Below are 25,420 nucleotides of genomic sequence, written 5' to 3' on the forward strand. Positions count from 1 at the left end.
AACAAAGACTGCATGTGGTTGGGATAAATGTAAATTAATGTTTATTCAGCTCGAATTTAGTTCACCATTTATTCTGTTTAATATCTATTGTGCGTTTTTAATCGGATTTAACTTTATTCTCTATTATTTATTATTTAATTTAGAACAGTTTGCTTTATTATTTCGATTTACTCTTATATTTCACCATTCAAATAATGTCTTTCCATGAAGTGCTTTATGTTTTATTTATTATTTCGGCATGGTTATGATATTCATTTTGTGTCATCAATCAAACTATCATTGCTAAAATAAAATACAAACTTTTGTTCTTCACCCAAAAAATACAAAATTATTCTTTATGCAATTTTCACTATTATAAAGAAATATTCGGGTTTTACTTTTTTCTCTAGCACGGAAATTTTTCAATTTAAATAAATGTTGGACTATTTATTCAAGCTTTGTAAACTCAGTTATTATTTGATTTTAAATTAATTATTCCTTTAAAAAATCTCCTACTTTCTGATGAAAAAGCTCTTGTACAAATATTAATAGCTGACTATTATCTTTAGGTCCATTTGTTTAATTTGTTCACACTTAGTTTGAGGCATTAATTAAACGCCAGCCTATAGTTGTTGGTTATAAAATTGGATTTATTTTAGCTCTGTAATTAACCATTACGATAAGAATCAAATTAAAAGCTATCTCTTTGGTAAAATTAAAATCAGCAAAGAGTAAAGTGGTAAAGTTTTGAAGTTAATCGAGATAAGGATAATTTACAACTTGGTCAACCACTCATTTCTTCTTTCCCTTTTGCCACCTAAAATCAGGGCAATCATGGTGAAATATTATGTGTATTAAAAGGCCTTTCATTGCACTGAGAACCACTCACACAAAGCATTTCACCAGCTAATCCGAAGGAGCAGCCGCAGCTAACCGGAGGATAAAATGCGTTTATTACCCCGCTAATCCTGTAAATTCATTAATAAATGTCGACGAACGAGCCGAGCATAATCCATTTTACTCAATCTCCCCTCGTGGAAACCCCCTCCCCCCTTTTGGGGGCACAGTCCGCTGAGTGCACACAATACAGAGATACATATATCTGAGGGAATATATCACGGCTGGCTGGGCAGGAGCAGCTGCTCCTCTGGGCTCTTCCTGTCCGGGCAGCTGGAACCAGTCAAAGTGCCAGCCGGGAAAAAAAAACATATATAACATGGAATGCCTTTGTTGGCACTTCAACAAAAGCGCAGGAAAAAAGCCGCAATTTATCTAGTTCATTTTTCCTACCAAAAGCCTCTGCCGCTGCTACTGCACACAATTAAAAATGAAAAGGAAATTTATGGAATTTATTTTGGCCGCAGGACATGCATTTTTTCCACTTTTTCCTAATTAGGTTTCGCCACATATTTCTCTGTTATTGGGTTTTTCCCATGGCCACATAACTCCTGCCGATAAGCAAAGGGGAAACATATGGCGGGTGTATACAGTATGATTGATGGCAGTCGTGGCATTCATGTTTGTGTTTCCTGTGTATCCTTTTTGCAGGATATTGTGCCCATGGAACAAGTGAGCTCGATGGTCTCCAACGGCGGTGGCAGTGTGGCCATGCAGCGCGATGATGAGTACAGGAATCGGATCATGAAAAGTAAGTGTGTCGTCGGGCAGCCAAAAACAGAGACCCCCTGTTGAAGACCCAGTCCCTATAACATCCACCCCCTCGAACACCATCCATCCCCCCACCAATCCAATCACACAGAGAGGTAACAAAACTGGCAGGACCACTATCCCTGACCTACTGGCTTTGCAGTTGACATACTTAGTTTAATCCCCACATACATACCCAAAGAACCCCCCCCCCCTTTCACCACCCCCCCCCCACCCCAGCAGGAGGGGCAAATAAATAGCGTTTCACATTTCGCTTAACCGTTTTGCATCCCCTCCGCCACGCCCATGTCTCTGCATGCCTCACACACCAGCTGCGCCTTACTCTTAGCCTAGATTTAAGCCAAGCGTAGATGCAATCGTCATTTCGACACACTCTATAGCATATATAATATATATATAACACACCATGCAATTTGTATATTCGTCGACTAACCAGTTTCTTTCCTTTAAATTATATATTAAACGTAAACTCATTTCATGATGCTTGCCCAACAAATTCGACGAATTTGGAACGCTCTCAATCTGTACAAAATTGCATTTTAAATATCAAATAACGAAAATGCCTCATCAAAATCCAACTAACCAACCAAAAACCAACCAAACGCTTCTATTTCACATCTCTCCATCTGTAGTACGTAGACTTGGTGAGTGCAATATGATTAATATTCAAATAACATTTCTTTCGATTACGATTTCGGTTTCGGTTTGTATATACATAGATCTACTAAAATAATAAACAACCAAACTGTGTGCAAATATGCGCATAGGTTATGTGTGCTGGTAAGTATGATTTCATTTACAATTGAGATAGTTTAGCCCGAAATTAAGTTCCGAGTGCATAAATGAAATATTTACAAGCGCCTGATTGCTCTTCAGTGCTCAACAGGGCGTATGAGCAATGCATCCTGTATGCATGTGTGTATGCTTTGGTTTTTGTGTGCGCCTGTGTGAAACGCATTAGCATTACATTTGCATTTACATATACATTTACGTTTGGCAGCAAAAGGAAATGGTCTCGGGGGCGTATACTTAATATCTGTTTGTGCCATATGCCCGTCGGGCCTTTTGCTCTGTGGCTTCGGCCCTTCAGTCCGCCTGTCCGTCCGAACGACAACTTCATTTGGGCCAGCCGAGGAGCTCATAAACCATAATGCTGACCTCCGCTGTAAATTACTGGACCTGGACCCGGACCCGGGCACAAAAGACCCTCAAAGGGAAAGGGGCATTTTTCATCATTAGTTAATTTGGGTCCCCAGTTGTCCAACCCTTTCGACCCACAAATTTAGCATAAACTTGGCATTTAGCAGAGGCAACGAAAACAAAAGTAAGAAACAAATCATTTGCAGGCCAATGACAAAAGCGGGCCGGGAATAAAAGAAATTAAAATCGCTCGGCTGGGCGCAGTCTAACCCCATTTTTCCGAGACGAGAAACCCAAACCCCCGGGAATTGGCTGCCAACAAATTCAGGAGCTACCAGTTCAATGCTCTGGCTGCTGCAGCAAAAGTTAAGAAAATCGCCTTAGATGCGAGCACAAACACAGAAAACCATATAGAGCAAATATTTTATGTCTTTCATTGAAGAACTTTGCGCAGCCTTTTTCACTTTGATGCACAGAAAAAAGTAGTGAAAAATGGAGAGCGTATACAATTTCTCTGGGAGGATTCACATCCTTGTCGTTTTAATAGCCTAGTCGGCTCAGGCTTGATTTTATCTTTCAAAATACACAAAAAATCAAATGAAATACCTACTAGATTGCTAAAAGCTATTAATAGAACTTTATATAGTATAGAAAATCAAGCTAAAAATTGAGAATTTTCAGTTCTTAAAAGTTCAAGAATACAAGGCAATCTAAACCATTTAACTATATAATTTCTAAAAAAGTTACATACATTTAAATGAATTATGACTGCTCCAAAAAGTTTTTACCATCTCAAGAAAAATACTTTCTCTTTAATTGCCAAGAGTCCAAAAATGTCCTTCAAACTTATAGTTTCAAGTACAAACCTCTTAATTTCTTCTGTGTAAGCGGCCAAAGTTTTTCCTTGCTCGTTTCGGTTATGAGTTTTTCCGCCCAAAAAGGGCAAGAAGAAAAATAATAAAATAAATGTCTGAGCATTTTTCCCCTTTTCGGCCAGATTCAAATGATACGTTTGAAGCATACTTGATGCGCACAGATTTTTCACAAGTTTTACGGCGAATGCTTGGCATTTTGGCCAAGTTGAGTCGAGAGCTAGGATATTGTCTATCGATCGGGCTGGGATTCCCCGAGGACATTGAGCCAAGCGGAAACAAGGCATTTAAATGGTGGAAATTGAGTATTGAATAGTTGGCAAACAGCAGTTAAAGGCTTTTTATGGGAGAGAAACACTTAACACGGAAAGGGAAAACTTTAAGAATGCCATTAACTAGGGCGTCTTTGGAGGCGTGTCTTTGTATCTGTCTCTTGGCTAAATAGCCAGCCAGTTTAGCTGCCATTAAAGCACAATAATAGGCCCTGTCGGCTCCAGTCTCGTCGGTTCTTAGCCAGTTTTAGCCAGACTCTGGCAGCTGGCCAAGAGGCACTGACAATACGGCTTGCCAGACAAAAGGCAGCCAACGCAGCCCAGAAAATGACGCATTCGGGTGCAAGTGCCTCGTGTGGCCTCATGCGGAAGTTGTTAATTTGACGCACAAAAGGCAAATGGCGATGCAACTGGCACAAGTGGCGTTTTAGCACGAGACGCTAACGGCCAACATGTCGTCCTGGTCGTCGCGGTGCAACAGGACGTATACGTATTCCGATAATTACCAGCAGGACAGCAGCTTTGCAGGCTTTCCAGTCTTAACTTGTTGCCAGCGAGGGGCACTTGATATCTGTTTATGTGTGCGTATACACATTATATTGCCTGGCAACTGGTGTATGGTGCACAAGCAACCAATTAGTGTAATTTATATCAATTCCAAGACCAGTTTTTGCTCATTAGCCAAGCTCAAAATGGGAAATGCAATTACCCGCTTCAGGTAGTAAAAGGTAAATAAAAAGCAATAGTTTCCTCTCATTGGCTGGGATACACCATAAACAAATATTAATTACCAGATCCTAAAGAGATGTTTTAGAAACCTTCAGTTTGGATTAGAGTGGTCTCATATATTCCATTTTAATAATAACAAGGGGAATATAAAATCGCTTATTTTACATTTAATTTAAAATCCCATTTTATTCTATAGTTCTATTAAATGTTACAAATTGTACTACTACTTAGTCCAGTTTGTAGTATTGCTAAAAGTGCTTTTTATAGATTATTTACTAAGAAGTTTCCATTTTAATAATAACAAATATCTGTGTAAAGTCTCTTAAAATGTTGTTGGGCAACAACCAATATTATAAATTTGAAACAAATATTATATTATAATACATTTATCCCAAATCGACTTCCTTGGAATATTAAAAATTAAACCATTTATTACCGTTTTTAGCAATTAAATTATTCCGAATGTTTATTTCTGTAAGTGATATGTATCTTTTCCCAGTTTATTTAATTTGCTGTGCATGCAATACCCGTATACTTGTACTATTTATCCAGTTTTGCCTTGAACTCATCGGATGCATTAGTTATCTACGTCAGCAGGGGAAATGAGAACTGCCGCCCTTCAAATATTTACAATTCAATTTGACAAACACAAAGATAACGAGGGAACAGTTGTTGGGGACCGAAACATTAAATATTCAGGTTTATGCAAGCATGTAAATGCCAGCCGAGAATGGGTGAGGTTGGATAGTCGAGTGTAGAGTCCTTGCGTGACTTTTCTGCCCACGGGAGCAACCGGTTGAAAGTTGAAAGTCGGGACTAGAGCCTTTCGTTCGTAGTTCCTACATATATATAGTTGCGGACCGGGCTTAGAACATGCCAAAATGGCCTACTTGCAGGCCCAAAAAGGGGGCCTTTTTCGCTGGGAGGCTGGGAGATGGGATGGGATGGGCTGCTCACAGATGCGACAGTTGACAACGCGGTCGAGTTGACTCAAGTCGACTTGACTCGTCTTGACTTGACTGATGCAAAAGCATCAGCGGCAGCCAAATGAACACTGGCATAATGAAGGCGGTTGCGGGGGCTATTTGCCACAATGGTTGGGGTTTGGTAAGGGATTGGGCTGCACTTGGAAAAATTACTTAAATATCAAGCCATTCACCCAAGGCCAAAATCGTCTCAAGTGACAGGTATTCTTTAAATAATTTGAGCTACAACTTTTATAATTAGTAATCATTTCCAATTCAACACAGTTCGTTTCCAAATCCAAAATGTATTAAATGTATGGGTATATTCATTATTCAGAATGAATTCATAGCACTTTTGAGATTGAAATATATTGTTGCATACTTCACCTTCACATTAAAAAACGGTACTTCCGTTGTTGATAATATACACTTATTTTTCCGAGTGTTTTTATTGTAATATACATTTCGGGGCTGCATCTTGTTCGAAGTAAACTAGTTCGAGGTTGTCACCAACAAAGGATTCGCTGCATCAAAGCCATCTGCGAATGGTCTCCGTAACATTTGGCATCTGAAATCAGTATCTGAATGTGAATCTGAATCCGAAATCCGAATCTGGCATCCGGCAGTTCACATCCTGCATCCTTGGGCTGAAAACGTAAGCGGAAAGCGAACAGTACTTTGCGAGCTATTAACTTGTCCACTGTCAATGGCAATTAGCATAAATTGTGGCCCACTCCTTGAGCCCCCGCCCACGGCGATTGTTGGCCAAGCGCAAACAAAGGGGTATATATACTCGATAAATACGTAAATAAGTTTTTAACCATCGTTCAGTTCGGTTTGGTCTATAAACTACGCCGGACTTGTGGAAAAGGCGAGCGGACAACCAGCGAATCGGCACGTTGCATGCCCCCAGGAGTTTTCTGTGTTGTTATTAAATTAGTTTTCCGTGTTGCCGTGCTTGGTTCTGTGTTTCCTGTGTCCTGCTCCTCCTTCACTGAGCTCGTGTTCCGGTTGGTGGACAAAGGATTAAGGACTACGGTTCCTGGATTAAGGATGAGTCTGGGCAGCAGAAACGCCATCTTACGTACGGCTCACTTGACAATCGTAGTGGCTGCACCGCACATTGTTGATGTTGTGGCTTTCCCTTTGTGGCTGTCCTAATTTAAGTGAGGAAACTGTGCAAAAAGCCAGCGAGTCCTGGAAAAACGCCAGCCGAGCCGGAAAACTTTGTGCCCGAAAAACTTTTTAACAGAGTTCTTGGTCGAGAGCGCTGCTTAAAGGGAAAATTAAATAAACGAAAGCGGTGGCAAACTCAACCAAAAGTTGGCCTCAAAACTTTTCGTTGAGTGTGTGGGTGTATGTTTGTGTTTGTTTGAATGCTACTTGTGGCAATTAGCAAGTGGCAGGAACAGAAGCAGAAGAATTCTACCCAAAAACTTGACACGTAAAGCTCCAAAATATCGGACCGAACGGATAGCCTGTGGCAAGTGACTGCCACCAGCATGCAACAGCCACCTCAGCGGCACGGCAGACCTGCACCACAGCACCACAGTAATCAGTATCAGCACCAAAACCAGTGGGCACTGCACCACCAGAACCACCTCGGCCAGGCACAGCGCACCACCGGCAGGCATCCGATGCTGGGCAGCAACCACAGCAGCCAGCGGGAGACCAGTGTGTCGCCCCGCCGAGTGGCCCTCGACACCACCGCCTCGGGATCCACCACAGGATTCGGGTTCGACCGGGGTAAGCACCACCGGGGCTTCCAATTTAAATGAGGCTTTCTTTTTCTGGTGAGGTATCACAAGGTTCTTCTGAAAATGCTTGTAAATCGACCTCACAATTGAAATTTCCATCAGAAAAGCATGTCTAATGTGATGTTATGCCATAACCCACATCGGAACCCATAACTCACTTTTAGATTGCACTTCTAGATTCCATAACTTGAGTTATTGGATCACGATTTAGAAGTGGGATACCTCTATGAATTTGTGGGTGAATTCTCTTTAAAGCTACATTAAAAGATATTTTTTTAAAGAGGGTCAAAATTTTAACCCATTTTTTTGTTTTTTTTCAATGGATTTCAGAATGGGAACTCAAAACTGCACTTCTAGATTCTATAACTTGAATTAATGGATCCCGATTTAGACGTGGGATACCTTTATAAATTTGTGGATGAATTCTCTTTTACGCTACATTAAAAGATATCTTTTACAAGAGGTTCAAAATTTTAACCCATTTTCATGTTCGCTTTTTCCGTATTTCCAATTGATTTCAGAATGGGAACCCAAAACTCCACTTCTAAATTTCATAACTTGAGTTATAGGATCTCGATCTAGACGTGGGATACCTCTATGAGTTTGTGGTTGAATTCTCTTTTACGCTACATTAAAAGATATCTTTTACAAGAGGGTCAACATTTTAACCCATTTTCATGTTTGATTTTTCCATATATCCAATGGATTTTAGAAAGGGAACCCAAAACTGCACTTCCAGATTCTTTAACTTTAGCTATTGGATCCCGATTTAGACGTGGGATACCTCTATGAATTTGTGGTTGAATTGTCTTCTACGTTACATTAAAAGATATCTTTTTTAAGAGGGTCAAATTATTAACCCATTTTCATGTTCGATTTTTTCATATTTCTAATGGATTTTAAAATGCGAACCCAAAACTACATTTCTAGATTTCATAACTTTAGTTATTTTATCCCGATTTAAACGTGAGAAACCTCTATAAATTTGTTGTTGAATTCTCCAATAATCCACATTACAATTTTTCATTTTTAGGAGGGTCATATTTTAATCGTCTATGATTTTTCTACAAACCTTTTTTTTGGTAACAAAAGATATATTATCTCAAAAAGGAAAAAGGTACTAAAACTAAGTAAACTTAATTAAATTCAACTTGCATTAACTTAAATTGACCTACATTCGTATCCGCATTTAGTGGTGATAATTTCAGTTGAATCTTGGGACAGTCATCTTTTTTTAAATACCATGTTCAGCTTCCGTGAGCGAAATTTACGACTTCCTGGGAGAGTGCCTTCTGCCCCAGCGCAATTATCCTAAACCATTTAGACGCAGTTCCATAATTCCAACTATAATTTATAATCCTCCGAAAGGCGTCTTTAAGTTGCTGGGCTTTTAATTAAATCCTCCAAATGCTGGGGCGACATATTTTCCAGCAAAGGGGAAATCCAATGAGAAGTGGGTGTAACTCGGCAGAAATATGTTCGAAAAATTGCCGAGGCGTGTTCGCCCAGCGCCAAGTGGAAAAAGGAGTGGAGTGCAATGGACATGGAGAACTGGGTGGTTAAGGGTGGTTAAGGGGGATAAGTGCAGTGTGTGGGCGTGGCATGTGCAGGAACACACACTTCCGCCCCCCCGGGCAGCTCCACATCCACATCCGTCCGCCATAATTAAGTTTTACCAGCCAGGGAGCAAACACCCCGTTGGCCAGGACCACAGGACACTCGACCACAGGGCACAGAATTCGCATCGCCGTGGTCCTTGCTGCACTTTAATTGATTTCCAAGTTGGTCACGTTATCAGCTTTTGCCTGTTTGCAGCCATCCGCCCGGTCGAGTCCTTGATAGACCTCCCCTTTCCCCTTTATCCCTTTGGTTTTGCGTAAGCCCCGCTGACCCCGCGCTGTTTATCCTCGCGCCCTTTGATCGCGCTCCACGCAGCACAAACAATGTGGGGTTTGATTAATTCTGGGTGCGGTAAGCTCAGCGGTGCTGCCATCAGCAGACTACCAACAGTGGAAAACAAACTATAAAACATATAAAACAATTTGTAATTAGTTAAACTACTTTCAAACAAGAGTAATTACTTTGAATTAACTTTAAATATGAAAATGTGAAAGTATAAACTTTAGTTAAACTAATTTTTAACATGAGTAACACTTTTAATAAAACTTTAAATATGAAAATAATACCCAAGCTGGAAAAAATAATTGATAAAGAATGATATTCGTTTTTTAAAATTCCATATAATTTTAAAGGATAAGAAATCACATAATACAAACATTTAAAATATAATTTACAATGTTAAATGGTAAAGAATAATTCCTGGATTGTATCACTTTTTCTCTGATTTTTTGATTCCAGTTAAATACAAGTTCTTCTAAATTCTACAACTTTATATGGTTTCAAAATTGTTTACAAATTCTGGAATAATTTAACATTTATTTCCTTAAATATATAGCTTGTCTCAAACTGCACGTATTGCTGTTTATTAATTCGAGCTATTAAATTAAATTAAAATGATAGACAAAATTATTGCTGTATGAAAACGTTTTTGAGTTGCTGCAGTAAAAAACACTTCATTATCTACACTCTACGTTCGTCTAAGCTATTTAAATTTCATAAAAAATATTTAATATTAACGCAGAATATTTCTTATAGAAACGCCCCTTTTTCCAGCGTGCAAATTGTTTTTTCAGTGAAAAAACTGTAGGCAGCAAAAACCACGAGCCACAAAAATTATTAATTATGGCTCCGTAGGGTTGCGAGCTTATCGAAATCAGCATGTAAACAGCAAGTAATGAGTGGGGAAAAGCATTGCATTGTTAAAACACAGACTTTGTGGCCAAGGCAAGGCAAGAAGGAGTTCCCCTTTAAATTCCATGTAAAATGGAGGATCCGCAACAAAAATCAATTAATATAAAGTGCTCCGCGCCGTTGGTCATGCACAGACCATATGTCTATATAATAAACTTTATATGAACGCTTAATATGCCGGGCACAATTCTCGGTTTCCGGGGAGTGGGCCATCAATATTTCATGGTTCGCTGGGACAGAGCAGCGACATTATCGAGAGAGCGTGGAAAAACCGCCCAGAAGATAGTCACCAAAATAAAGCAAGGGAATCAAGCGAAAAAATGAGCAAACCGCTGGCTAAAAGGGAAAATGGCCAAATGGAAAAGGCCAAATGGAAAAGGGAAATATAAAAAGAAAAAGACGAAATGTCCGACACTCGGCGGCGACATCGAAATCGACAACGACATCGAGGCCCGGCGCCGCTTGGCATTCATTCATTGTGTGATATATATATCTCTATATATATACATTCGCCGTCCGATTCACCATTGATAAAGTCGGGAACAGAACCCTGAACCAACGTTGAATTATTGGCAAGCATTTGCTTGGCCAGTTTTTCATTTCGCTTTTCATTTTATTGCCCGGCGAACGCGTCGTCAATGTGTGGTTATGAATTATTGATTGGGTGATAGTCCTGCCTGACAGTCGGTCTACTTAGCAAGTCGCATGCCAAAGATGAATATTCCTTCTAATGAACGCCCTTGATTGGATGGCTTAAAGTGCGCCGCAATCACAATCACAAGCACTGAAAAAAATCAAGAAAGGGGTAAAAAATCAAAACAAAAATCAATCCAAATGTTAAAGGATATAAAATGGGACCATAGAAAATAATATATAAAATACTACACTATTTTAAAGACAAATAAAAATTAAATCGAAATTTTCAGTTTGGATAATATGAATTATAAATACTTAAATCAAATTGAAATAATTACTCTAGTCGTCTTAATAATGACATCAATAAAAGTGTTTGCAGTTATTCTTTGGTTTAATTGTCACATTGATAGATGAAAATCCCTTTGAGTGACATAAAATATCCTGAATCACATTTCATGTATACATAAATAATTATATATGCAAAACTTTTTAATGAACACCCCGATTCTCCCCTCGATATCTATATTATATCAAGCACACGATAACCTTTCACGAATTCGTTTTAAAAATGCCCTGGTGACATATCGTAAAACTATGGCTTCCGTGTTTTGTGACAGAAATGAATCTAGCATGCAACAGTTTTAAATTAACACCGCGAAACTCTTTTATTTTTCACTGTACACCGAAAGATACTAAAGTATCTGCCACCATCTAAAGTTTCTCCAGCAAAAGTTGGCTTTTCACAGTGCCGCAACTTTAACGAGAAACGTTGAGAGAGGCTCCCTGCTCGTTGCCCAATCAGTTCCATAAACTGAACTGGCATATTTCATTCGACTCACTGTGGCCGCGTCGAATAAATTCCGACCCCGTCTATTCATATTTTATGAGTGCGAAAGGAGCAGTGGCTTCTGCCATAATACTAACGACTATACGGGTCCCCCAGCTTCCGTAATTCTCCCCGAATTGATTTCCAGTAGGAACTCGAGCTGGAGATGGTAAAACAAACGCACAACCTACATATCCCCTTGCCTTTCAACAGGCTCCTTTAGAATTTTGCAACAAGCCCCAGATACATGGTAGTTACATCGCAGTACGAGTAGTACTTCTGGCCATGTTCGAGCAAACTTTGCTTAACTCTGGTACTTATAATCGTAACAGAGAAGAGAGGAGACGAGTGGTGAAAAGGCGACAAACGGGGCAAACAAACAAGGCTTGAATGTGTTTGTTTGCCCGAGTGTCTCGGGAAACTTTCACTGCGCGACAGGGACAGTGACCTCATATGACAATAATTCGACGCATTTGTGTCACATCCTCGTACACAAACCAGTTCACACCCCCCCCCCCCCCTGGGTTTTCCCGCCGCCGGAAAAGCGCAAACGTCGACAATTGAGAGGGGAACTGAAAAAGATAGGGACAGTTATCTCCTCGCCTTCGCCTGACCCCTCGCCTTGGGCCTCGACAATTGCACAGACCATTGTTTGGGCTGCTCGCATCTCGTATATCGCACCACCCAGCCACCCACTCAACCTATTCCACCCAACCACCCACCTAACCCACCGACCTCTGCTTTTTGGACGTGCTGCTACACTTCCGTTAGCAGTTAAGTGCGACATATTTGCCTGGCTAATTTCGCACACGGAGCGCCGCAGGACATTCGGTTCAAAGTCCTAGACCTGCACCAAAATTTTCTACACCTAGAAATATCTTTTGAGGATCTAAAGATCTTAAAATAAATATCCAAAGCCATGGGATATAATGCTTACTAGCGAAAGTTGTCTAATTTAATTAGAATTTTCTGGCTGGCAAACTCTAATTTAAAGATTTCCTACACCTATAAGTATCTCTTGAGGATCTTAAGATCTTAAAATAATAATATTAAATCATGGAATACAATGCTTTTTAGTGAAAATTGTTTAGTTTAATTAGTATTTTCTGGCTGGGAAACTCTAATTCCTAAGGATAACACATGTTTTTCTTTGGAATATAATTTGATATAAAGATTTGATATAAAGCTTGAAACTCAAAAAATTAAGACAAAATCCATTTCCGACTTCCACTTACATTTCTACCCTCTCTTTGGAATATAACTTGATTTAAAGAAAATGTTTCTTAAGCATGAACTATTTTTATTATATTCATAAATTCAAAGCTTTAAAGACAAGGCAAGAAAGTTTATTTTAATCTTTCAAACTTTCAGTTTTAATTAAAGTGTGAGCTTAAAACTGAAAAAAATGAAGTCAAAATCAATTTGGCTTTGCAACATAGTTGAAAAACTGTTCCGACTTCCACCCACATTTCTATCTACTTGCTTAGTGAACTCATGTCTCGTTTTTTTTTGGGATAGTCCATGTGTGTGACATCATTTGCCCGTCTCAGTTTCTCAGTTCTCATTTTCGCAATCCTGACAGGAAAACCGCTCGGCAATCCTTTGCCCCCCTCTTTAGCAAAAGAAAATCGTGTTTATGGCTTTGGCAGCTTTGTCTTTCGATAGGCAAAAATAGTCCGCCTTCGTTTTTATGTTTGTCTATAAAAACTGCGTATGGAAAAATAAAAGCCAGGGGCGGGACTCACTTAACTGCCATCCGGTTGTGGTTAAGAGGTCTTTTCTCGTCTTGTCCTGTCGTTGGCCCTGCTATGAAATTCTCTTTCGGAAATTCAAAGTATTCGACTCGGAATTGGAGACAGCGGTTTGGTAATCCTCTACTGTGAAATTCTGTTTGAAACCTCAACTTTATTTCCGCTCAATTTTCCATGCAGTTGCTTTTATCTTGCCTTGCAAATGAAGCCATTCTGTTTAATAGAAAATGCAAATCGAATGGAAAACTTAGTTTCGGGCTTGTCTTGAAAGAAATCACCAAAATAGTGGTAGTTAAATAAAGGAAATTTTATAGAAACGGATTTTTTATAATACAGCTTAAGAGTTCTTTTAATAAATAAACAAATTTGTACAAGCATGAAAATGACAAAGTTCGCCAGGAACACAAATTCTCTTGCCATTAAAAACCGATGGCTAATAGCTCCTAACACCAAATTTAACCTTTAATGGATGGCCAAACACGTTGGGTATTCCCTTGCCATTCCGTGATTAGAATCTGGTGTTAAATGTGTGCACGTGTGGCACATAAACCAAGTCACCGGGTCCCGGGCCACTCTGATTGCCCCATAATAAAGCACCTAGTCTATAACTCGAGTGCCCCATTTGTCTGCGAAAGGGAATACGTGTGGCAATACCCAAATCAATCCGCACATTAATCAAGAACCCGAGATTAATTAACTGCCCTGCTTCAGAGTGGAGCTCCTTTGTGGAGTGCTGTGAATGAATGTCAAACATAATGACACTCATACGCACTGTTGTGCGACAGTTGACACGGTGTATCGGATGCCCCCGTACTTCAGGGAGTAGGTACACGATTATATTTTTATTGTACACGGGGAGAAAAGATGAGAGTTAGGGGTGCTTTATAAACGAACTGGGTTTGTAAATTAATAATAATTACCTAATGTTCTGGTTTATAAGGCTACGACAGTTTTGCAATATCGCATAAAGCTCTCTTGTATTTTTAAAGAAATGTTAATACCTAATTCCATAATTTTCTTTTATAATATTTAGAGATCTGTGTATTTTATTTTACAATATTTGATATAATATTTTTTGTTTTATTTACGGAGTTCAAAATATTCCATGTGGTTCTGATATAACATTTAGTCAACTGTGTATACTATTTAAAAATATTTAAATAGCTATTGATTTGAAGAATTTAAGGTTGGTGGTTTAACTTTAATGGTTCCCTTAATAACGTTTATACCTCTTTCTTGTATTAACCTAGAATGCTTAAGTTAATACGGATGGAGATTTCAAAATGGACTTACAGTTCAAAATTCTGACTTTGATCATAAAATGTTTATGGGTTTTATGGAGTGATGGGTGATATATCGCAGCGAAAGAATACATTGTGGTTAACATTTTGATTGACCTTTTCTCCCAGTGCAGTTTCCGCCAAGCCCCGCCCCTCGCCACCCCCTTCTGGCGCTTAATGAAGCGTAAACGGTAATTGACAGCTCAAAGCAAAGCTCAGGAGCTGCAGGTGACCTAAAATATTCGACAGTTCGACAGGCTTTGGCTTCGAAATCGGAGGTGGGTTCATTAGAAATTCGCAGTCAAGCGTGGCAGGCAGTGTCAGGATGTGTTTTTCTGGCCAGGATGATGATGAGCAGGGGAAGGTTCGGGATGGGGTTGTGGGGATGTAACACCGGGGCCGGTGCTCATACATATCATTCCATGCCAGTTAACAAACACAGAGCACGGGAGCCCTCTTGTCTGACTACAATGGATGCTGCGAGTGGTGGAGCAGGCAGGTGGTTCCTTCTCGAAGGTGTCATAAATTAGGTTTGTCACCTGTACACACACGAGTTCGGTATGTGCGGAGGGGAAAGTTCCGTTTTAGTACACATGGTAGTCTCTCTCTCTCTATCTATGAGGAGGTTCTAAATATGTACAAGCATCTCTCCATCTCTGTTGCGCATTTGCCCCTGGCCAGGATTTCCCCAGGCAGGACCAAGGAAAAGCTTGGCCAGCGGAGAAAGCTTCGTTCCTGAAGTTCCAAACGGGACCAATGTTTCGGGGAGTGCGCAAGGTCAGTGCAAGCTGGGAAAGGTGAAAGTTGAACGATGCTGCACCTGCAACCTGCAGCTGGGAGAGCGGCGAAAGCTCTTCGATCCTGGTTTTTGGCTGGCTGATAACAAAGTCGAGAGCTAGAGAGAGCTTTGGCTTTGGGGATATATAAAAGGATGCTGGCTGCTGGCGCACTTTCAGTTGGATTCCGAGCGAGGCAGCAGTAACATCAGCAGCAGTGGCACCTAACAGCAAAGGAAAAGCGGAAAAGCCAGGAGCCAGGCGCCAGGAGAGGCCGAGCCCGAGCCCGAGCCCGAGCCCGAACCACCGAAGGGAAATGGACACAGAGCTGGGAAAACTAGCTCAGCCTAGTGTGTGTGTGTGAACCCGTGGTAGTGACAGTGTGTATATGTGTGTGTCTTAAAGAAAAGGGAAAAGAACCGAGATAGTGCAGGATGCAGGACTGAGACCAAGTAGCAAGATTGACCCGGAGCAGCCAGAAACAGCCGCCGCACTGGCGTCGTTTTGCGAGCGCGGCTTGATGCCCGATTCGATGATGGACATGGAGCATCGGGACCACCAGCTGCACCGCCAGCAGCAGCAGTCGCACCACCATCAGCCAGGTCGCCTAGCAGCCAGCACCAGCACATTTGCACCGCCGGCGCCGACGAGCACGCAGCCGGAAGAACGGGACAGGGACAGGGAGAGGGACCACCATCTGCACCACCATCAGACCAACAATGTGGCCTCGTCACCACTGCCAGTGAATGCCTCCATACAGCTGCACCCACAGCAGCAGCCGCAGCCGCAGCAGCAACAACAGCAGCAGCAGCAGCAGCAACAACCACTGACGCAGTTGCAGCAACCACAGTTGAGGGAACGCGAGCACCACCAACAGCCGCAGCAGCAGCAACAGCAGCAGCAGCAGCAGATGATGCAGCAGCCACCACAGCAGCAGATGCAGCAGCAGCAACAGCAGCAGCAGCAACTGCCGCACAGTCATCATGCCCTCATGCAGCAATCGCAACAGCAGCAGGCCATCCATCGAGCCGAGGCGCGAAGAGGTGAGCTCATGTCGCTGGTGGCTCTTGTAGAGAGTGTGCACTGTAGGCTGGCTTGGCTGAACTTGTTGCTTGTCCGGTCTTCAAAATGACCCACCACCACATCAAAATTTGATTAGAGACGCCACAAAAATCACAATTTCACAAATTCGGTTTCTTTGTATAATACGTATTTTTTCTCCTTCTACCGACCGAATGTTGTGTATAACTGTGATTAATCAGGTTAGGTGTACACTGTACATAAATGTCTATATGTGTTTCTATACATATATATACTGTATACCTCGAGGCCATTTCATATGCATGCTAATCGCTTCATTAGGCCCTGAAAAGCGTTCAGTCTTCAGTCTTTTCGCTCTCGCATTTCCCATGCAAAATTCAATCAGAAATTGCTTTAACTTGCTGTACCAGGACGAAGGACCAACACCACAGCACAGCAGCAACACCACCAGCAGCAGCAACATCATCAGCAGCAGCAGCAGCAGCAGCAGCGAAAGCAGCAACACCAACAGCAACAGCAGCAACATCAAGCTGACCTATTTCCCGAGCAAAGCTTTTTGCCAGGGGCTGGCGCTCTGACGTATGCGTTGATGTGGTGCGAGGGGCGTGGGAGCGGTGGGCGGAGCGGGTTGAGTGGGTCGAGTGGGTGGTGGGTTCAGTGGGTGAGTGGGTGAGTGGCTGAGTGGATTCAGCGGGCAGCTGGACAGCCGTTGGCTGGTCATTAAAAAATTATGACCACACATTGTTCTCCGAGATTGTACATTAAGGTAAATTCAGCTCTTTTCGTTTTCTGTTTTTTCTGTGTGTTGGGGTCAACACAAATGGAATAACAGAAACTAAATAACCCCGGGCCAAAAATGAGGCCAAGTAAGTGCTATTTACCAGAGCCTGGCTAAAAATAATTTTCAGCGATCATATCGTTTTTAGATAGCAGCTCCCTGACACATAGCATTTTATGGGTTATTTATTAAAACTGCCAGCAGTCTGAAATTAATGAGCTTTGTTTCCCATTTAAATGGCTAATTAAGTTCTGTTGATTTAGAGCTTTTTAAAAACTCTTGATGAGACTCTGCTGTCAAAATGGCATAGATATATTTTGTGTATCTACGTAGAAAAGCATGGGAAATATGGGAGAAAGTATCTACACCTTTCTGTTATTTTTCCAAAAAGTAGTACTAAAATCATGACCTAGTTTTTCGAATGATTATTGCTTAGTAGATTTTTAAGATGGTGCTGATTATAAGATGAAAATATGATGATTATATATTCTTAAATACATAACATAGTAAAACCAATTTGAAAAAGTATAACTAGATCATCTTATAAAAACATTTGCTTACCTTTGGTTGATTTAGCTTATAAATAAATAAAAATAATGTAAATCCAACGGTAATAGTTTTCTTCTGAAACTTAAAAACAGTTATAAACCCTAACCAAAAACGTAGTTTTCAAATATTACCTAGCTTTTTAAATTTCTTGCGATTAATAATATAAATAACTGTATGCCAACTCAATTAAACCCACTTAAAACCTAGCTTCAGGTGATGCAATTAAGGCCAGAAGTTCCCCCTTAACCTAATTACAATTTCAGTAGCTACATTTTTTCCGACTCTTCCGCCATCTTTTTATCATTTTCATAGAAGCAATTTAGCCATAAATCTATTAGGTCTACGGTCACCAGCCGGGGGCGTTACACACAAATCCAGAAAGCCTTTCATCTCGGCGCAAAACTCTCGGATTGCCGGCGCCTTCGTTGCCAGGCACATTCAAATCGCAATTATTCTGAAATCAATTTCAATAAAAGTTTGCTGCGGTGCGCCAGGAGTTTGAATGTTTGGCAGCTTGTTGGCTTAGCCAGGCTCTAGGATTCGCCCATCAAAGTTTTCCATTTTCCAGTGTCGCTTTTCATGTTCTGTCTGTGTGAGTGAGAGTGTGTGTTCGGGTGTGTATTTCTAAAAGTGAGTGGGTGAGAGCTCGTTAAAAACACTTTGCTGACGTCGCCGTTGCTGGGTGTTGGCATTGTGGCAACTTTTCAATGAACTGTAATTGAAACTGAAATGCAAACTGTGCCGTGCCGCTAATTGCCAGCAGCTTGAAAACTGAAAAACTGGTAACTGGTAGCCAGAGAACCAGAAAAACCAAAAACCAGATGGCAAACAAACTGCAACAGCAGCGCGTAAACAGCATTTAAATGTGTGTGGCATGAATAATTTATGATTTTTCTTGAGTTCGTAGTGGTTGGCTCTTCAGTTTTTCGTAGTTCGTTTGAGCATGCTATTTAACCCACAAAAAGAAACCCTGAAAACTGCATGGCATGGAGCAGCTAAGTAGATCCCCCCCAAGGATCGCAGAGCACTCAAAAACACGGAAATACTAAAACCAGATCCCAGAAAACACACCAATTGGCTAGTTGCTGATCAAGCCGAAAAGCATTTCCCCCCGATTAATTTCTCTTGTTGTTCGATTTATCGTATTCTTGCAGATACACAAGCAAAACATTCACATGGATTTCTCTATTGTAAGTCGCACCAATTTGGACAATGCCCAAGAAAAGAAATGAAAAAAACAGAAAAAGATCCCCACATCCTACAGCCAAAATCAAACAGAAACACACGAGACACACACAAAGCTACTTTTTAACCTGTTACAAAACTATACTCTACTTTCTATGTGTACCTCTAACTCTATCTAACTATCTAACTAACTAATGACTACTATCTATGAGTATTTACTGAGAAATTTCCTATTAATGTATGCACACTCCTTGTTTGCTTGTATTTCGATTTCCGTCTCCGCCTTCCTTTTTTTTCGGTGTGCGCACCTAAGTATGCTACAGATATCTCCCGAGTTTCCCCAAGGGAACAACATTTTGACTTTTACGAGGCGACGAGGGCCCCATCGAAATTATGGCGCGTCTCAAGTATCAATAAGCAAAATGGGCGACTTGTTGCCCCCGAAAAATACCAACGAAATCTCGCACAACTTCAATTTTTGGCTAAACTTTAAGTAATATGAGTACTCCGTAACGAAGTATGCCTTTTTTTTCGCTCAGCATTTTTTTTTTCATTCCGACATTCTGTCTGCGATATTTGTATGCGCCATGCGGAGGTCTTTCGTTTAAGACATCTTTTTTCTTATTTCTTTCCCGATGCCCCAGCGCATTTATCATGTAACAGTCTTGGGCTCCTTTCTCAGCAGAGTGGAGCCCAAGAAAAGCTGAGGAAAATACAAAACGAATTTATAGCTTAAGCCTTAATTTGCAGCATTTGCTTTGAGCACTTGATTCCATCTTGCTACGTTACATGTATTTATAAGAAAATTTCTCGTTTTCTCGCCACGTTCTCTCGCAGCGGACGAGGAAATCAGCGATAAGGCATCAACATGCGGCAAATTGCTAATATTTCTCTCCGTGGCTCTTGTGATAATGACGCTACCCTTCAGTCTCTTCGTCTGCTTCAAGGTACGTAATGCACTCAAAAATGTATATTTTTATGGTCCTCTAATTGCATGATTTATGAATATTTGATTGGAAGCCATCTCTTTCAGAAAGAACTTCTGCCTTATGAAAAATAAAATTGTTATGAACAACATTTTTTTAAACTTACTTTTATACTCTATCATAATTTAAAAGTTATAAAGTACAAAACTATAATTACTAAATGCATATTTATAAACTTAAGCCACATAAAAGATTAAATCAGATAAATTTTACCTTAGGAAGTTTGTTCTAAGGGCTTGAGAAAGAAAATATATTATTAACGCACATTTGAATGATACAAAAGGTACTTGATAATATATGTTGTTTTCAAATATAAAATTATTAAAATCATTAAGGGCTAGTAAAATTATTATTATAAACATTTGCATATATAAAACTCTTTCAAAACCATGACCTAGTTTTTTTTACCCCTTTTTTACCTCAAGAAGATTAAGTGGATTTTTTTGTTAAATGTTAAGCCTCTTATGAATTATCAAATTTTTTGCATATGGAAATTAAATATGTCAAGCTAAGCCTATAAGCTGATTAGCAGTTTTTTTACGTATTTAATACCACATGATTATGATGAATATTAATTTTTAAAGATATATATAAAGATATATAGATATTATTAAAAATGTATTATATCATTACTGAAACTTGGGATTGGGCTAGTTTGAAGGGTGCTCCCAAGTTGCTCCCCTTGCATTTGCTCAAGTTTCAATTTCATTTCAAGAACATCTCACTCACGTGCCACATTTTGCAGGTGGTGCAGGAGTACGAGCGCGCGGTTATCTTCCGTTTGGGTCGCCTCATGCAGGGCGGTGCCAAGGGCCCAGGTGAGTACTCAGTGGTGCAGTTTCACAGGTGCATAACGGGGTAACAGGTGCCGGTGCAGGTGAGATGGGGTAACGATTCTATGCAAATTTTAGTGCCGCTCGCTGGCGACAAGAATTTGTGTTAATTGCTGCACTTGCTCCAAATTAGCGACTCTGGGGCCGGGCCCCCATCGCTGTCCCTTTCTCCGTCCCTCTATCTCTCTCTCTTTCTCATTCTCTGTCCGTGTGCTCTGCTTTTGTGCTCCCATTTCGAGGTAGGAAGAGATTAGGCAAATCGAGGCGAAGTTCTCCCACAGTCTTGACACTAGTTTGCATCATTTTTGAAGAATTTCCCAGCCCTCAAGATTTTTTAGCACAAGGATAGACAGCAGTTTTTTTGTTAAACTCAATTTCCAAGGACTTTTTGCTAATTAGACTTATTCATTTAAGAAGATTAGTAATATGACTACAACCTGCTATTCAAAATTTTAGCTCCTTAACACTTGTTATAACATGTTTATGAAGTCAAACCCACTTTTCATGTTGATTTAATTCTTCTTAAAAAGGTTGTGATAATTTTTTTCCTGTTTGTCTCAAGAAATCAGTAGTGTAATCAAATCAGTAAGTAATTCAGTAGTGATCCTATGAAAAAAAAATGTATTCATAGCATTAGATTTTTTTTAGAAGACCAGGAAAAATCCTCCTAAGCTAGAAACAATTTTTTTTACCAGGATCTTTGAATCCCTGTTAGCCAGTGCAGTTTCTTCGTATCCCGTAACGAGCGTTTAAAGCATCTCGACCATAATTACAGGTATCTTCTTCATCCTGCCCTGCATCGACTCCTATGCCCGCGTGGACTTGCGTACCCGCACCTACGACGTGCCACCGCAGGAGGTAAGTTCCGGTAACATTTTCCGGATGGTAACACAGAAAAAAAATATATAAAAACACAAAGCAGTTACAAACCTGCTGTGGCAGCTTCACATAAGCTGCCTTCTTCGATGTTGTTGTTGTTGTTGTTATTAACCAGAAGTGGAAATCTTTTTAGTTTATGTACTTCAAAAAGTCCCCCCTCCAACCCACACCCAACAAACACACACATGACAACCTAAAAACGATGCCAAGTAAAGCAGAAACCAATTAAACTTTTAGCTTTTGCCACAAGTTATTCCAGCCGACACGTTTGTTAACAAGAGAAATACATATATACACTTTTTGGTTGCATTTTCTCGTTTTGTGTTCTGACCAAAAGTAAAAGATACATACATACAAACGCCCAGATACAAAGATACAGATTTTGGCCCTGTTGGCGGAATCCGCAAGAGAAGCTTGGCTGAACAGCAGCCGGAATCTGAGTTGTTGTGTGGATTCTGCTGACAGGACACCCGCACACATGGACACTGAAAGCCACACAAACACCCAGATACACACACACACAAAAATACACATACAGATGCAGACACAAGGATACAGGACGCGCAACTGGAGCGTGAATTACGCATACGCAACGTTGTCTTTCTGTTTCTTTGACTTTTTTCCCCCTCGTTCTTGCTGTCGTCGCATGTCACGGTGTTTACTTTTGGTTTCTACTTTCTTGTTCCATTTCTTTTCGGTTCCGATTTCTTCCCACTGCAGCCCCTCTTCCAGTTGTACCTCTCTCTATTTACACTCTATAACTATAACTATATATCTATATGTCTATCTGTATCTATTAACGTATCTATCTCCACTTCCCAACCAGCTAAGAAACCCTCTTTCTAACCACCAAAATACTAAAAATACAGCATCATCAACAGCAAAGTGAAAGAAAACCATTTTTGTTGGCCACATTTATAGTTTATTTAAATCTTTTTCCTACCATTTCGAGTGGCTGCAGTCCATTTTGTTTTTATATGAATAAAAAAAAATGGAAAAGTGGTTCTAACACCCACAACGCAACCGCACACACACACACGTTCACACCAACACATTGCTCTCTCTACTCTGTCTCGTTGTTGTTGTTGTTGTTGGTAGACTTGTTGTATTCTATATATACATATATATAAATATATATTTTAAATACTTTGTATGGTACTTGTTGTCGTATTGAAGTTGAACAATGTTGCAGAATTTTTATTATTATTGCCATTGGTGTGCACTCAACCACACAGCCACAACCCACACATATACAGAGGAAAACCCACCTTGCCCTCACACACACACACACACTGATACACTGGAGTCTCATCGAGATACGCGCTCCATTTATTTTTGGGAATTTTTCATCCTTTAGTTCGCTTACTTGATCCTTTATCGCAATCAACCCCCAACCAACCCAAAAAAACCCCACACATTTCTCATTTTTACCTGTGCATATTTCATTGTTCGCTTGGCAGACTTAAATGAAATATGGAGAAGTGAAAAAATTCGAGGCCAAAGTGAAATTTAAGATAGAAATAATGGTAACTGGTTCGATTTCAATCCGCTGGCTCTTTCAACGTCTTGCTGACGTCACGCGGAGCAAACTCACACTCATATACAGAAACTCAAATACCAAAGCCAAAAATAACCCCCGATTTTATATTATTTTTCTTTCGTTTTTTGCATATCCGCCAGCATTCTCGTGTTCCATTTGAGTTTATTCGGTTTTTTGTGTAAATCGCATGAAGGCCACTGCAGCAAGGATAAAAAAAAAAATATGAGAAAAAAACGGAAAAAATCCCCAAAAGCCATCTCGTTGACGTTGTTATTATTCACAAACACCAGAAGACACATACAAGCCCAGATTTACATACACATTCACCCGAAAATCTCCCCTTTAAGTGCATACGAAATGCGATTTTTGCGCATCATTTCGTTTCACTTTCGTTTTTCAGTTTTCTTTTCTCATTTTGAATCGTATCGTAATCGTTATCGTAAACGTATTTAGTTTTTGATGTCTTTTGAACATTCAACTTCAAGTTATTACAATTTGCATAGTTAAAGCTCTGATTGTCTCCTGCAATTAGGAATGAAAAAAAAACCCAACAAAAATTTACAAAAACCAAAAAAAAACCAAAAAAAATATCAAAGCAAAAGTGCCAGAATGCATATCAACTGAAAATTCTATCTCTCTCTTTATCTATCTGTCTCGCTCTCTGTGTTCAGCCGAGCACCACATATGCATATGCAAAACGAATTGGTGGGCGGGGGCGGGGCAAAACCACAAAAGAACTGTACGCATTACGCATTGGCTTTCTCTCTCACACGCACACATAACCCCTCTATCTCTATCTCTCTCTCCACCTCTATCTCTGCCTCTATCTCTCTGTTTGTCACTCACTGTCTGTCTCTATCTCTGTCTGTCCAAAAAGAAAAGTTGATGAAGAAATGAATGTCAAATGTTTGTTCACTGAACACAGGGTGCAGCACTCTCACACAAACTCAAATCCCAAGACCACCCACCCACACAAAGACAGCAACACCAGAACACAGAAAAAAAAAAAACTTTAGGTCTTGCGTAGCTTAAAATGCAAGTGGAACCCCATTAAAACCAAACAGAAACACTGTTAATTGCACACCCTCCCACCCAACAAAATATTATAATCTGTCTATCTATACCTCTCTCTGTCTACTACATCTGTCTTGCTCACTCTCCTGCTATGCAGCCACAAACCAAACCGATCTCTCACTGCCTCTCTATCTCTCTCTGTCTAATCTATCTATATGTCTCTGTCTCTTTCTGACTGTCTATCTTACCCACGCTCTATATATTACTATATAACTACCTCTCTCTCTCTCTGTCTCTATATATCTAAATATATATTGATTGTGTTTTATGAGCCATGTAAGTTTTGTTTAGCAAAACCATATATAAGAAACGGAAACAAAAAAATACCAACCAACTACCAAAGCAAAACCCTCAAAACAATCACACAAAAAAGAAAATTACTATCGAAATGCACTTACTTGATAAAACCCCACTCTCCCCAGTTCGGTTAAGCGTTCAAATAATTTTTGAGAGCATGCTAAATATATATTTTCATAAATGTCTATTCTAAAAAGCTTTCTAACTGTCTTAAACGAAAAAAAAACAAACAAACAATACCAAACTCCAGCCACAGATTGTTTATAATGTTGGTACAAGCTGAAAAAATAAAAATCGAACTATAAGTAAACCACACAAGATATAATACACACACACAAAGCACACACAGACACCATCATACCATATAGTCAACACGCTCACCCATACACACGAACAGCTTTTAGTTTTAACAAAGTCACCATCCCCCAAATAAAAAAAAAGATACACCCCGTACCCCGTCCAAAAAGAACAACAACAATTATGTATTGTACAACTAACTAATTAAATCGTTACCATTTGATTTGTTTGAGCACAAGCGAAAGGACGCACCCCTCCCAATAAAAATGCAAGAACACATTGTATATATGCTATATATATATCCGCACAGCGAATATACATATATACATATAATGTCGAGTTCATCTATGTGTGTTTTGCGTGGTTTAAGCTGTTAAAAAGTGGTAACTCAACTCCTGCACGCATGCAGGCCAAAAGCCAAAGGCCAGAGCATTAGAAAAAAAAAGCCAAAAGGCTCCGCCCGCCCTCCAAAACGCGTTAGAATCGTAACTGTAATTGT

General features: G+C 40.1%; 1 protein-coding gene across 10 annotated transcripts in view; it reads left to right on the forward strand.

The window, feature by feature from the left end:
* Positions 1 to 25,420, forward strand: part of LOC119555219 (band 7 protein CG42540) — a 42,242-nt gene that overhangs the window by 7,575 nt on the left and 9,247 nt on the right. For 2 of the 10 annotated variants that reach the window (XM_037866490.1, XM_037866486.1), the window contains exons 2-6: positions 1,528 to 1,627; positions 2,280 to 2,291; positions 19,853 to 19,962; positions 20,747 to 20,819; positions 21,610 to 21,692. In XM_037866490.1, coding sequence (XP_037722418.1) covers positions 1,528 to 1,627; positions 2,280 to 2,291; positions 19,853 to 19,962; positions 20,747 to 20,819; positions 21,610 to 21,692 — 378 coding nt within the window. Of the gene's footprint in view, positions 1 to 1,527; positions 1,628 to 1,980; positions 1,994 to 2,279; positions 2,292 to 2,402; positions 2,428 to 6,663; positions 6,710 to 7,075; positions 7,372 to 15,982; positions 16,506 to 18,984; positions 19,021 to 19,852; positions 19,963 to 20,746; positions 20,820 to 21,609; positions 21,693 to 25,420 lie in introns of those variants that run through there. The other 8 variants (XM_037866488.1, XM_037866484.1, XM_037866492.1 and 5 more) reach the window with 7 other exon arrangements.

This window comes from Drosophila subpulchrella, chromosome 3L (assembly GCF_014743375.2).
Source record: "Drosophila subpulchrella strain 33 F10 #4 breed RU33 chromosome 3L, RU_Dsub_v1.1 Primary Assembly, whole genome shotgun sequence".
Taxonomy (NCBI): Eukaryota; Metazoa; Arthropoda; class Insecta; order Diptera; family Drosophilidae; genus Drosophila; species Drosophila subpulchrella.